The sequence below is a fragment of the Sardina pilchardus genome, chromosome 10 (genome assembly GCF_963854185.1).
Source record: "Sardina pilchardus chromosome 10, fSarPil1.1, whole genome shotgun sequence".
Lineage (NCBI taxonomy): Eukaryota > Metazoa > Chordata > Actinopteri > Clupeiformes > Clupeidae > Sardina > Sardina pilchardus.
In genome coordinates, this window is record NC_085003.1 from 23,333,292 (window position 1) to 23,347,987 (window position 14,696).

The 14,696-nt window shown below is 42.8% G+C and overlaps 1 protein-coding gene across 1 annotated transcript; it reads right to left on the reverse strand.

Moving 5' to 3' along the window:
- Positions 1–5,604: 5,604 nt before the first annotated feature.
- cspg4 (chondroitin sulfate proteoglycan 4) lies at positions 5,605–11,869 on the reverse strand. The gene is made up of 4 exons (XM_062546490.1): positions 11,854–11,869; positions 11,591–11,751; positions 10,087–10,264; positions 5,605–9,861 (listed from the first exon to the last, which is right to left on the reverse strand). Exons 1-4 carry the CDS (start codon positions 11,867–11,869, stop codon positions 8,054–8,056), a joined length of 2,163 nt encoding a protein of 720 aa, XP_062402474.1. The 3' UTR covers positions 5,605–8,053.
- Positions 11,870–14,696: the final 2,827 nt, after the last annotated feature.

Sequence of the window (14,696 nt, forward strand, 5' to 3'; positions counted from 1 at the left end):
CCAGACACACAGACTCTGGTGTGCATTCTGGCGAAATTTCTTAAGGGCTTAGGGCTGTCCGGAATTTCAACGGTCGTGAGGGTTTGAGTACACACAACGTGCCATTTCCGTGAGTCTGCATCGGTGCAGACTTCACCTATGGGAATTACCCACAGTTCAAAGTGTTGTGACGTTTACCACGGAGAGATGTAGTCCACTGAACGGATTCGCACAAAACTTACATAACTTTTAAAGTCTAACGAAAAACAGAACTTTATTAATGTGAAAAATTATCTTTTAAATTCCCACACACCATATGTGAAATACACAGTCCAACTCAAACGGGACCAAAAAATAATTGTTATCTCTCCATTGACTCCCGTGCATAAAAAATCGTGAAATAGGTCCCATAGACCGGAAGTAGAAGGGCGTGACTTCGGCTCTCTATCGGAAATTACAAAGGTAAACAACAGAACATGTGTATGGTGCAAATATCAGCAAAGTTTTTGTTATTAAACATCGGCAAGGTAGGCCTACATGTGATCTCGTGAAGTGCTGTTCCAATGGCAAATACCTATCTGATCCCATGTGGCCTCACACTCACTCACTAGGGTTTGGTACACCTATCGCATTTGAACCGACATTGGTACTGGTGCCGGTTGCTGAGGTTTATTGTTGATATTCGACGGTACTTTTTTCAGTTCCTTACCCTTACAGGAGCTGTAACACCTTGTTTGTAACAACTACACCATTTTATTAAAGGACCACCTTCTACAGTAGTTATACACACGCGTACACCCCAGGGTAGCCACGCCGGGCACAGACACCTCCAACAACGGCAAACTGCTGAAATTACTTACACACCAGGTGCCACCAGAGTCACCCTACACAGACAGTCAGTCACACACACACACACACACACACACACACACACACACACTGCAACACACACTCACACAGACACTCCAAACACACAGGCACATGCAACAATGTGTGTTGGTATGAGTGAGGGAGAGAGAGAGGTAGTGAGAGAAAGATGTAGCCTACATGGACATCTTACTAACATCAGCAGAACATGAGATAAGATCTACACCTTGGTGTGTGTGTGTGTGTGTGATGTGTAAGGGTTTGTGGGTGTGCATGTGTAGGCTATAGGCCTAACCCCGCATTCACACTGTCTCCGTCCGTCGACGGATCTCGGAGGTTGTATCTGCTGTATGTGTATTTGCATACACGCGATCTGATTGGCTGACGGATCCGTCGCTGCCTAAAAAGTTGAACATTTCTCAACTTTCTTGACGGAGGCAACAGAGCTGAAGGAACGGACGGACCCACAATGCATTTCGAGTCCGCCCCATGCAAAGTGAATGAGATCCGTCGACGGATGGAGACAGTGTGAATGCAGGGTAACAGGGCGTTCACACTGTCTACGTCCGTCGACGGATCACGGAATGCCTGTCTGCCGTATGCATACACGCTATCTGATTGGCTAACGGATCCGTCGCTGCCTGAAAAGTTGAACATTTCTCAACTTCTTTGACGGAGGCAGCGTAGCTGAAGGGACGGACGGACCCACAATTCCTTTCGAGTCCACCCCATGCAAAGTAAATGAGATCCGTTGACGGACGTAGACAGTGTGAACGCCCTGTAAGTGTTTGCATGTGTGTGTGCCACCTCCAACACTCATCGCTCCAACAACCTGGGCGAAAACGACTTAGGCTACAACATAATGTAAATTACGTCTTTTTTTTTTTTTTGCATTGTGTTAACTGCAAGTAATATTTTCAATTTAATTTTTTTTGGCATTTTCATGCACTGGTAATTCCTTGGAACTGCAATTCTAGTTGTATCCGGGCTGGATTACAGTAAACTGCACCGAGAAGAGAACGTTAGGCTAGGCTAGGTTAGAGTCGTAGAGTCGAGAATATTTAGCCTATATTTTACTGTGCTGGTGTAAATAGCAAACGTCTCCTGACTTATCCTCCCTTCATACAGTGAAAATGCGTATGTAGTGAAGGACAGGCAAAAACTATGTCCTAGGAAACCTACTGTATCTACTGACAAGGTAATGATTCCCAATTCTCGCCAGATTTGTTGGACCGCTAGCTACCTAAATGGCCACTCACTACTATGCTAGGTGAACAATTCGCCTATTACAAGTTCGTTTACCATCAGATTGGCTTCCTAAAGGTAAACATCTTGCATAGTGTACTTTTAATATCTCCCCTCTAAAGTATATAATTGAGAAACAATGTTATGGTCTTGTCTAGTCATCAACAGTCAGAAAATGAACTGATTGAAAAAAGTTGACAACCCTGGCTCAGCTAGAGAACTATTATTCAAAATAACCTATTTGTAGAAAACTATTGCTAGCCTCAACGTAGTTTGCCGTGATTTCGTGAAACACTTTTACTTAATTGGTAGGAACAGCCTACGGAAGTCTCTCCACTCTAGCCCACAAGGGCAAAATAAGGCACACATCATCTTTCAGGCCTTTGAAGGTAAGGAAGATCACTTTACATGTTCCACTTACCACAAAGGGGACAGGGCAGAACAGGATTAGCACATATGAAAAATAGATAATTTGACTAAAAATGAATTATTTTGTTAGACAAGTTGTCTGAGGTCAACACCATACATACAGCATGCTGATGGGGTGCATGTTAACTGCATGGGGATAAACAATTAGCACGTCATCACGGGCAGGCGTTTTACCTATTATTTTGCAAAAAACAGCACCACTTTCTCTAGAGGGTTTCCCCCCTCTATTTCCCCGCAATCCTTCATCTTTAGAAGAGATAAATCCATCCTTCTTACAGCCATCAAGATAATGCAATACAGTTGTTGCGTGTGTGGAAAACATTATAGGCCTATCTCTGTAGGCTTCTATTCCAGCCCTATGCCTTAGGTTGAAGTAGCAGCTAATCTTGTTGTATAACTTTGTAATAAGTCTCATAGCGTATTTGGCTTTGAATATTCTTTGTCAATGCTGTATGGGTTTGAATCTAGGGACAGTCGGGGTGTTTTTTGCAAAGGCTTATGCTGTTGTCCTGGCCACGAACAAAGGGAATGTTTTCGTAATAACCCATATTTCTTCATTGCACAGAAATAGGTTCAATTGGCTCAATGCAGAGTTAGTGTGATTAATGTTGCCATTTCTTAATCAGTCACTGCAGTAAATAAGATAAAACATGAATCCCAAGATATGTAACGCTGGAATACAGGGACTTTTTTTCTCCCCTCACTTGTCTGGATGCACCAGACAGTTTTTGACAAATAGCCTACAAACACATGGCACAGCTTTCATCTTCATTGAGTGACAGCACCACTACCACACAGAGCATGGTTAGTTTTACACAGCTGTAGACTACATTATTTCAATAAATCTAATGTTAGGTCAAGGGGCGAACTGGGCCCCATCAGCCACTACTGGTAGGCTACCTGCCAGTTTCCAACCTAACTGAAAGCTCAGGCTAAGGCATTCAGCGCTCACTGAGCCACTTCACCTCAGGTGACCGAGGCCAACATCATTTTGGACCTCGAGGCCTGGAACAAGCAAACCCAAGTGGCTGGTAGCAATTCTCTTTAAAAACAATTTTGTGACGATAGCAAACTTCAGAGAAAGGTAAACACGGTACACATCCTTGATAAATAAATGGGCTGAGTCACAAAGCCAGGAAAAACAATGGTGGATTTACTCTGTTATGAGAAGCTAATGCCAATATTACTCGTGGAAGCAATTCAGGGAGGTAGGCTAAGAGATGAGAGCCCATGCCTTCTGCCAGACATTGTTGGTGTGTTCTACATGACTGACAACAAATGGAATCAAATACTTTCAGACGAGTAGGCCTGCATCAACTTATTCTAAAGATCTTTGATAAGAAGCAGTGTGTGTATGTGCTTGTGTGTGTGTGTGTGTGTGTGTGTGTGTGTGTGTGTGTGTGTGTGTGTTGGAATGTTTGTCTTTCCAGCGAAACCAAACACTTATATCAGCCTATACTGCTTGCAGGACAGAGTTTACTGCTGTGGTAAGGTAAGACAGGAAATGGATGACAGGAAGTCTCGACAAGGGGCTTTAATGTAGAATTCAGGTCAAAGACTTCCCATTATCGTTAGTGCAATGCCATTACTCATCCCTTTTTACTGATATTTGACAGTTTGACAGTGAAAAGTCTGTCATGAGAATTTTTACTTTCCGTTCCTCTATAAAATAGTGAATGAACCATTGATATTTTCTGCATCAGTAATGTCTGGGAAATATTCAGAGACACACTATTGAGTTAAGAGACAAGTACATAATTTCATACATGTTTGTAGGGCTAATTAATTTAGCAGTTATCAACTAATAGATAAAAAAAACGAATTGATTGTTGCGGTCATAAATGTTTGACAAATTTCTCAACACATCTCAATAGGTTTTATATTTCCGGATTGACCATGAATATGGTTTCAGACAAAAAACATCCAGTTGAGTAAGGTAAAAAGTTGCCATCAACATCCCAAAAACGTAACCAGCCTACTAAGACGCCGTATTACCAATGATCAGCATGGCAGGCTCCCTGAGAAAGCCACAGTTGTAAAATTGATTCACTAGAGTGGAGAATGTGTTGCTGGATTTGATTCAACTTGTTTCTTCCTCCCAAGTTGCAAGTTATTTTCTTTTTGTATGTCATCATGACTGATTTGCTTTTTTATATTCCACATGAAATGTTCCTTTTTTACTCAGTGGAGAAACTGGTGCGCATATTAATTAAAGCTCTTTCTACAGTGACTGAAAAAAAAAGTCAAGAATTGTTTTAAGTAAAAATAGATTTCAAATGCATTTACAATGGTCGTAAGTCGGGGAGGACGAGGTGCCTCGAGTTGTAAAACACCAAGACCAGGGCGTAAGCCATGAACATATGTTGAGAACTGAGGTAAGAATGACGACAAGGTTTAAAAAAGACTGAAAGGTGCAATGAAAGAAAAGGCTGCTGGTTGGAAAGTATGACTGCAGTTGAGGGGCTTGTTAAATGCAGACCAATAGTTGGTTCTTGTCTATAAAGCCAATTATTTGTCGCAATGCGCCACCTGCTGGTAGAAATCATACAATGCAAGACTCCTCGCCAAGCACTAGAGACTGTCTGCACTATTTCCCTACTGTCTAAATGTAAGTCTTTATAGGGATAGGTAATGTTACAAGTTTTAAACAACTATTAATTAGTCAATGGTCCCCTGGAACAGTGATATTTCAAATGATTCATTACGTTACAGTTATTCATTTAGCAGGCACTGTTGTTCTAAGTGTCTTACATCAACTGTATTACAAGGGATTACATTGTTCCTGTACAATTTGGGATTAAGTGCTCAAGGGCACAACGGTGGAAGTTGGGAAATGAACCCACAACTTTCAGGCTACTGCACGTTATTCCAGCTCCTTAACCACTTCACTATGACCGCCTCAGGGATACCTAAGGGCTTGCTTCCCATCACAAGCAGGTTACAATTAAAGGAACCCTAAAGTGCTAAAAACATATTAATATCTTAGTGTAATGTACATACTAATGACTTAATAACTTCATAATGTGCCGTACATGAGAATACACAAAAAACATGAACAGAATTAAAACGTTGTATTTCTTAATTTAGTATTTGGACTTTATTGTCTATTTTCCAGGCTTGGGTAACAAACATTTTCAAGGCAGCTTTTGTGGGTTACAATTTCAACATAGATCACATTTTCCTCACTGCCATAGAAGGTATAGAAAAATAAATAACTGTTGATGAAAGTCATTGGCAATGTCCCCTACGTGATCAAGAAGTTGAAAAGTAGAAATTAAATATTAGGAGTATGCTTTAAGATACAGATCATTTAAAGGGGCTTTTGTAGCACACATAAGGATGCAGTTAAGAAAAAAAATATTGACAACTGCAAGAAATCAATAACTATTTCTTTTAAATCATAAAGAATCCAACTCTCATTGGTACACATAAAAGACACAAACTGTTGATTTCCTGAGCTATCTCTTAGCCTTTGAATAATGTATTTGAATTATCATGCACTGCAGATAAAACACACACACATTTCCTGAGATATCTCAGTCTGGTTTGATCCAAAATAATCAAAAATATATAAATACTCAGTTATATGGAAAAAATCTCAATGGCAAATGCATCTGACGATAATGGAATGTTTATGTGTCTTACAGTATAATAAGATGAGGATTCTGACATCTTTAGATCCATCTGATTTACAACGAAAGGACATATTAATACCAACATTATTGTGATAAGAACAATACAGTGAGTAGCACAAGCCAACTATGCAAACTTAATATGACAGGGAAGATTTCCTTGAAACACAGGACATGTTATTCATTTAACTTTTACATTTCATCATGTTTTGTACACTGTATACTCATAGCCTAGAACATATTACATTTCAGAATAAAGCATAACAAAGGAATGTGAAGATATCAAATACATTAAAATGTCTTTTCTTTTTTTTACTTATGAATTAAACAGTTTCATTATAAAGAGAGGACAAAGTAAGAAAGTCATTTTGCTGTTTTCGGTCAGATGTCTCCCATTCAAAGTTATTCCGCACATTTCAAAAGGTAGAAACAAAACTTTTTTTTTGAAAGTGACACGAAACAGATGCTGCTTATGCAACATGTGCAAAGCATCTATCTTCTCTCTGACTCTGGTATTTTATTTTAGGCCGGTGACCCACCCTGACATTTTATTACTGTGCAAGGCTACTGCTGCTATTTCATTTTAAATGATTGAACTATATTGACTAATGGCATCCACATGGAGTGTGAAATGGCATTCTGACTGATAAACCTGTTACAACAACTCAGGAAACTGTATGGTATATGTATATACAGTAGCTTACATATACAGTATATATTCATGAGATTATATTTTTGGCACACACAATCTGTTACCCCCACATGGCTATCAGTATCAGAGTTTCAGGACATATGAGGAGTGCACACATAAAGTCTTCAGTTAGGTGAAACAAAGCTTGTTTTTTAAATATCTCCACAGGTTATAGCAAAGATGACAGATTAAAGGGCACTTTTAGATGTTAACACTAAAGACTGGGCTATTTGTTAAAGCTAAGCACTAACATAAATATTCAGTTATTCATTAATCTAGACTTCTAAAAGAAAGTATCAGAAAGAGGAAACATTATATTTAAAATTGGGAGAGATATGGGTATTATACAGCAGCTGGTCTATCATGGAAAATGTTCTCCCCAAAGCAAACAGTAACGAGTAATACTTCATTGCGACTACTTTACAACTCTGGAAAATCGGGCCCAGTTCAAATTGACCTCACAACTTCCTGCCAGCCCTTTGGGATGGATTACCAGCCTCCACTGGAGAGGGACTTCCTGTCTGTGGTTTGCAATCGCATACGCTGCAGATATTTCTTCAGTGCCATCAGTCAGTCCAGTGAATGTAAGCGAGAATTTCAGTTGTGTTGGCAATACTACCACCCATAGCCTAAGGATACAAAAGTCATATCGGTAGACAAAGAAAATATTGTACATTTGTAGAAAAATAAAACAAAAAAGCACTAAAATGGCACCGTGCCCATTTCATATATAGGAGTTAATTCAAATATGAAATGTGAATTTGATTTCTGTACACATATATACTTCAGCAATTTAGAACTAATACTACAGTATGCTTGTAGAGCTTTGAAACAAGATAATACTATAAGAGCACATTTGGATAGTTCATTGTAGGAACAAACCTAAAGAGAGTTTCAAACACAACATGTGTTTATGTCCGACATGTCCTACAATAAATAGAGTAAAATCAAACAAAACTCGCATGTAGCTTTACTTGGCGGCCTTTCTTTTAAGTCGGTGGAATTCTGCAGCTTGCCAACAACCTGAGAATAGACAGCTGCAGATTTTTCCTTTTTGTTTTCAGATAAAGAGCAAATATGATCTATCATCTGGCATACTGCTTTAGCAAATGTCATTTAAAATGGCTGGTGGAGGAGATTCAACAAGCCCTATGCCAGGCTCAACAGTGAGTGTTCTGAGCAACACAGTTTGTTTATTCATGGTGAACTCTCATACCCAGTACTGATTTTTTTTCAGGGCAGGGTTTGTTGTCCGGCAGTGCTGCAGCAATTCAGGATCGGCCTCCTTTCCATCTATGCTGGACATGGGAATGTTATTGGCTGGATCTGTTTTCCTAAACGTCTCCTGACTGACATCGCCGTTTTTGGGCTTGGTGGCAACCGTCTGGACGTTGTGCTTCCCCGTTTTGTTCCGGCGCACCAGATAGAACGCCAGAACAGCGGCTAGAATCAAAAGCAGGAGGATGATCAATATGGGTACGAGGATTGACCACAGGTTGCCCCGCCGGGACACCACTGGGGTCTTGCGTGACCCTGAATTTGGAGAGGCTGTAGTTTGGCCTGGCCCATAAGGCCGTCTTGGGGGTGCACCCTTCTTGTCTGGTAATGTTGGGGTTTTTATAACTCTTGCTCCATATACACCTGTGGGACTGTAGGGGGCAGTGGTGAACGGTAGGACACACTCAGCAGGCGGGACCCCATGAGCTTTGAGCAGCAAGCGGGCCTCATCCTTCGCATCAGCATCTGCCTGTTTACCGGTGTTGTTCAAGATCTCCAGGGCAACGAGTCCGTCGTCCAAATCCTTTTGTGTGAATGTGTTCACAGGCTCGCCCTCCCCCTGTCCTTTCATTCTAACAAACCGTGCTGACTTTGGCTTCTGGATGACCGTGAATGTTGGGAGGGTCTTTGCCTTGTTGGCGAGTGGTGTGGCATCCAGCAGCTGCCCGTCAACCAGCACAGTAGCGCCTCTGGGAAGCAGAGGATCCTTTGCTATCTTCGCCAGTGGCTTCACTGTGATGTTCAGGACAGAAGAGACGTTGGCAGCTCTGCTCCGCGCCAGGAAGGGAATGCTGTCCCGTGGTGACGTAGACGTCACAAACCGTACGCTCACCCGACCCTCGTTGATTTGCTTTTGGGTGAAGGCGTGGGTTGTTTGCCTATCCACCATCAGTGCAGCGTACTTAGGTGTGCTGGCGATTTTGTAGAGGACTTCTTCCTCAATGGGCCCTCCTGTACTGGCCCTCAGCATGGATTCAGTGATGGGGGTCTGATCATCTCCCTGCAACACAAAGATCTCCTGGGGCTTTGTCAGCATCAGCGTGTGGGCCAGAATGCCAACATGGAGCGTGTATGGTGTGGTGTGATGCTTTCCATCTGAGACAGTGAACTCCATGAAACCTTGTGAGAGGCTCCCGTCACTTACAAATGCCACTCGTTCAGCATTAATGTCCTCCTGGGTGAACTCCTTGATTTGCTGGTTGGTGTCCGTGTTGACGAGTTGGCCGTTAGTGGGGCTTTTGAGGACCTTGAATCGCACCTCATCAGGGGTGCTGTCCTCATCGATGGTGTTGAGGTACTGTTTGGAGAGGACCTCAGTGGAACCCTGTAGAACCTCCAACAGCAAGTCCAGGCTGACGAGCTCTGGGGCGCTGGAGTCGCGCGGTCGGACGTTCAGGCGGAAGATCTCCTCCATCACCAGGGCGGACTGCGGTGGGCTGGAGGGACCTCTTCCATGGGGGTTGAGCCAGGCACGGAAGGAGAAACTGTCAGAGGGGGCGCCAGAGTCATCGTGCTGATACTCTAGAGCATCAGTGTCCACGTCCTCCTGGTGAAAGTACGGGGCGTCTTGTGTGATGTCCACACCGGCCAGTGTGAGCCGGCCATGAGTGGGGAACTCCTTCACTTTGAACAACACATCCTGGGTGCTGCGCTCGGCCTCGGCAAGGCTGGCCAGCAGATTGGAGGCGTCCAGTCGTGATCTGTCTATGACCTTACTCTGGCCTTGGACTACATCTAAACCTGGAAACACAATAGACACAAACATCACCTCAAATATCTTCCTGCACATCAGTGACAACACTTCATGCATCATCAAATAGCTACATATGAAATGGCTAACAACAGTCCTCTTTACTGGTGGTGTTGTGCTTCATAACTGAGATTTAGGCCTCAAGAGTTTAATGTATTAATCATTTGTCAATGAGTTTGTGTCAGAGATGCACAGAATTGCATATCATGTCATACCTTTATTCTTCCAGAGCTGAGATGAAACATTGTGATCAGCGGCAGAGAAAGACACAGTGATTGGTAGGAGGACGGCCGGGAGCGAGGGCGATGACGACTGCAGCTGCAGCGAGTCACGTACGACCCAGAAGGGTTCCTCGGGCATCTGGTGTTCATAGTAGATGTTTCCAGCTTCCAGCTGAGCAGCGGGGGGGAAACAAACACTTTCATTAGCCCTGCAGCTGTGTCCACATCATTTGGGATGCACTCCTATTTATATCAAAACAATTTGCAAAGGACACCCATATGGCAGGTGTCAACACGTTCCAAACAAGGGATCATTCTGTGTCAGCTATTAGCTGAAAAGAGCACATTTTGATCCATCAGTCTGATAAACAGAATTGATGGTACATTCTTCTTTGGGCTGAAATATTTCCAGGCATATCGGAGGATGACGACAATCGCCAGGTAATTATGTCAGGATTCGGATGGTAAACAAGTTGAGCTGAGGGCTGCTTGTTTACAGCAGGGGCGCTCTGACTTGCAATTACTCGAGCTGAACTCAGTACACAGTGCTGGGCTGAGATGGGGAAGGAGTCATTTATACGGCCACTGACATCCAGCTACTTCATTTCCAGACCACACTGCTGTAAACTGTGTAACTCAGGGGTGCTAATGTGCGAAGCTGTTTGCTGAAATGGAAGATGCTCAGTGTTGGACAAGACTGCTAACAAGACTTAATCACTAAACACTTATGAGAGATATCTGTATTTCTCTGATGAGCTTTCTGGAAACCTCTCTATTAGGACAAATGATTCCTTTGTCCTGAATTTACTGGGCACAGTGTATTAAATATGCACGTGCTGTGGGTACTGTGCCATTGGATAGGGTTGTTCAGAGGCCTCTAGGGTGCCTAATGGACAGCAGAAAACCAATATCAGGTTAACACACCTCCTCACTGTCTTTGGTGGCTTAAAATACAAAATGCACTAACATTGCACTATATTTATATAATTTTAAACCTCAGTCTATACTGATACTGCACTATTCCCTCCCTCTCTTCAATTGTTTATTGCATCCTGCGTCTTGCCTGTGCCTGTTGGGATGTCCACAACCTTGACAGGGACAATAAGGCCACCCATAGCATCTATTTATTTGTAAATGTACATACTGTATTTATTACTTTATTCGTATACATAGCTTAAAGTCAAATTCCTTGTTTGTTAACGCAAACCTGGCCAATAAAGCTGATTTTGATTCTGATGTTCAAAGATATCATCGCTGCTCATGTAACCATCTAATAACAGCTGGTGCATTACTTATTTAATGTGCAATCTCATCTGAAAGGACATCCAAGTTATTGGATATAGTTATAGATACCCTAGTTATCTAATATACACCCTTATATTAGTAATTGTGATTCACAGCTGAATGGCATTGCTTCCGGTTTAACATGCTCAAAGTTAACTGAAATGTTAACACCATTATTTTTCTCTCTCTCTACATTGTGCCTCAGAGCCCTCACCTCTGCTTGCGAGAAGGTTGTTATCTCTTCGAACTGGTTTCCCTGGATTTGCCTGATGAGTCGTCCTCGCCGAGGTGATTTCTGCAGTGAGTACCTGATCTCATCTCCATTCTCATCAGTGACAGCCTTCAACATGCCACTGCTGATTGCCTGTTTTGTCCCTGTGAGAGTAAAAAAGAGAATGTGTTTTTTCCCCCTTTAATAACCAGTATTGGGCGAAATGTGAATCAGAATAGTTACAGTTAAAGGTGTCTCGTTCTGACTCTCAGCAGTGGCCATTATTTGCCATCAGGTAATTTTGGGTTGCATGAACGCCACAGTCTGTCACATGATGGTGTAAATGCTCCCCACGAGCAACACACCTGGGAACACCAGGAGTTCCTCTCCTGTTTCCACGGTAATGGTGGGTTGCCTGGCAGTGACCTCAAAGTGATAAAGTGGCGATGTGTGTTCTCCATCCGTCACGGTAAACTTGAAACTTCCGGACTCAGAGCCTGAGAAGTGAGAGAGATAGAGAGGGAGAAAGCGAGAGAAGAAAAAGAGAGAAAAAAAAGAGAGCGAGAGTGCTGTCAATTAGAGAAATGCACCAAGATCCACACGGCATGGTCCTTTATCACTGAAAGCCAGGCGTGGCAGCTCATAACGTCAGCATACAGGCTTACAGGAGGCTTGAAACAAATAGCACAGGATGCTGTGGAGTAACCTATCATGCAATGGCAAGCTTGGTGCTGTGGGCTTATTGCAGTAAATGATGATAACATATACCTACACTCTGGCATAGAGCTCTAAGGAGTATCTCTCAAAGGATTTCAGACTTAGTCTGCTGAGGTGTATAGCTTATGTTATACCTTCATGAATGAAAATGATCTCGCCGTTGTCGATTTGTGCCTGAGTGAAGTTGTCAATGCTTTCATCAGGAGTTATTTTCAGAGCCACCATCCCATTAGTGAGTGCTTCAACGGAATAAATCAATTCATCTTTTGGCGTGTCCATGTCCTGGGTATTAAGCTCTGCGTTGGTGATAACAGCCTCTTCGCCAACAAAAACCTGAGAAAGAACAGCGGCACAAAACAGCACACAACAACAACAGTTATGAAAACACAAAAGCATTTTGTTGTTGGAGAGAAACTGTTTTGTTTTTTCTTTTGTCTGGCAAAGTGGCTTGACTTGTTATCTGAAGACCAAGCTTGGTGCATATGGGGATTAACCTCTCAGGGCAGAGGTTTAATAGACTTCTAATGGCCATGTGGCTGAAAGGAACATTAATTGAAAGAAATGGGCCAGATGTCTTGAAAGACACTCTAAGATGGGCAGAATCAGTTGGGAAAAGTCAGACTCGCTGTGAAAGGCATTTATTGATTTGTTCAGCGCTGTTCTCTGTGCTGTCTCCATCAAGACTCTCCAGACGGGGGGAAAAAAAAGGACTGCCGGGGAAATTCAGAGAGCAGAGTGGCGTCCCAGATAAGCCAGGCCTATTATTCTGTCTCCTCCCGGCATGTCGAGTGCTAGAATATGCAACCTGCAAAGCCACCCAGGAGCCTGAGCAGCAAGTCCTTATTGTTTTTATATGTTGGGAGCACAGTTTCTCCTCTCACTGAAGCAGTGCGTGTAAATGTCCGGCTCGTTGTTCTCTTGTGACGGTGGTAAATGCTGCCATATCTCTACCACTCTCCTGTGGCTTCACTGATTCAGACAGCCACACCAAATACGTCATATGGCGAGAGCGAGTGGGTGAGTGAGTCAGAGAATGTCCACTAGGTGGCAACATCGGTCCATTGCTACAGTTTCACTCAAGCCCATGCTGAGGCAAAGACTCGCAACACAATCACTCTGTAAATTGTGCAGGAAATTGATAATTCATGTTGTAATCAATGTGCTATACAAACAAAATTGATCACAAGCTGTGTGGCAAATTCTATTTGGTCCTGAACAGTCAGTAATATCTCACTCGAGGGCATCTCGGCAAATGTGTCGAAACATCATGCATGATGTTAAAAATAGTCTCCACAGGGTACACTTTACGATTTTAGCAGAACTAGAGGGCGCAGGGAGCAGGGGCATATGCTAAGCCCTAATGAGTCTTTGCTACAGGCTCCGAGTTTTAATAGACAGCAGCTGTGGACGTGGCTAGCTAGGCAGGATCTGTGGTGATCAGTTTCTGTCACGGCTGTGTTATTCATCAACTGTGATCATCTGCTGTAGGTCCGCATGCTCACACTTCCTGCCTTAAATCAGACATAGAGCAGTGTAGGGTCCAAGAGAGAGAGAGAGAGAGAGAGGGAATCAGAGAGAAAGAGAAAGAAAGATAGGGACAAAAAGACAGAGAGAACAAGAGAAAGACAGAAAAAACAGTCAGAGAGAGAAAGAAAGAGAGGGTCATAAAAAGAAGGACAGACAGAGATGGAGAGAGAGAGAGGAAGAAACAGAGAAAGAAAGAGACAGAAAGAAGACAGACAGATAGAGAGATAGAGAGAGAAAGACAGACAAAGAGAGAAAGGACGATAAAGAGACAGAGAGGACAGAGTTGCATGAGGAAAGAGGAAGATGTATCATTAAATTCCATTTTGTGGGAATGAGGCTGAGCTTTGGATTGGTTGGCTCTCGCGGCTGCCCTAGAAGTAGAATTCCAGCCACAGTCATGGTTTTCCAAAAATATGTGTTACCAAGGAGACCCAAACCCACAAAGTCCAAAAAGCTGAATGATACATTTAGTTCCTAGTTAGGTGTACATATTTGATGTTTTCCTAACAAGATTTGTACTCTAGAGTCCACTTTGGTTGTTTTTGGAATTCAGAGACGAAAAAGGTCCAAGAAATGACGTTACCTCTATTCCAGTATTGCGCCCTAGTCGTGGTGGTTCATCATTGACAGGGATAACGGTGACACCAAAAGTGATGGGGAAGCTTCTTCTGGTGTTCTCAAAGTCAGAGGCAGTGAGGGTAAAGCTGTCTTCTGTGGTCTCTGTGCTGTCGTGCAGGTAGTAAACAACCCGCCTCTTCACCTTAAGTTGACAAGACAAAAACAAATTGAACAAAGTTAGGTGGAACCGTTATTGCAAAGACATCACATGTCCAGCTATCAGTCACATATGATACAGGATCTGTAG

Bases quoted from the DNA above. Each gene is read 5' to 3' on its own strand.
- cspg4 (XM_062546490.1), bottom strand. The intron at 10,265-11,590 runs GTGAGGGCTCTG...CCCGCTGCTCAG, and splicing joins CAACCTTCTCGCAAGCAGAG to CTGGAAGCTGGAAACATCTA. The intron at 9,862-10,086 runs GTATGACATGAT...TTGTGTTTCCAG, and splicing joins TCAGCTCTGGAAGAATAAAG to GTTTAGATGTAGTCCAAGGC.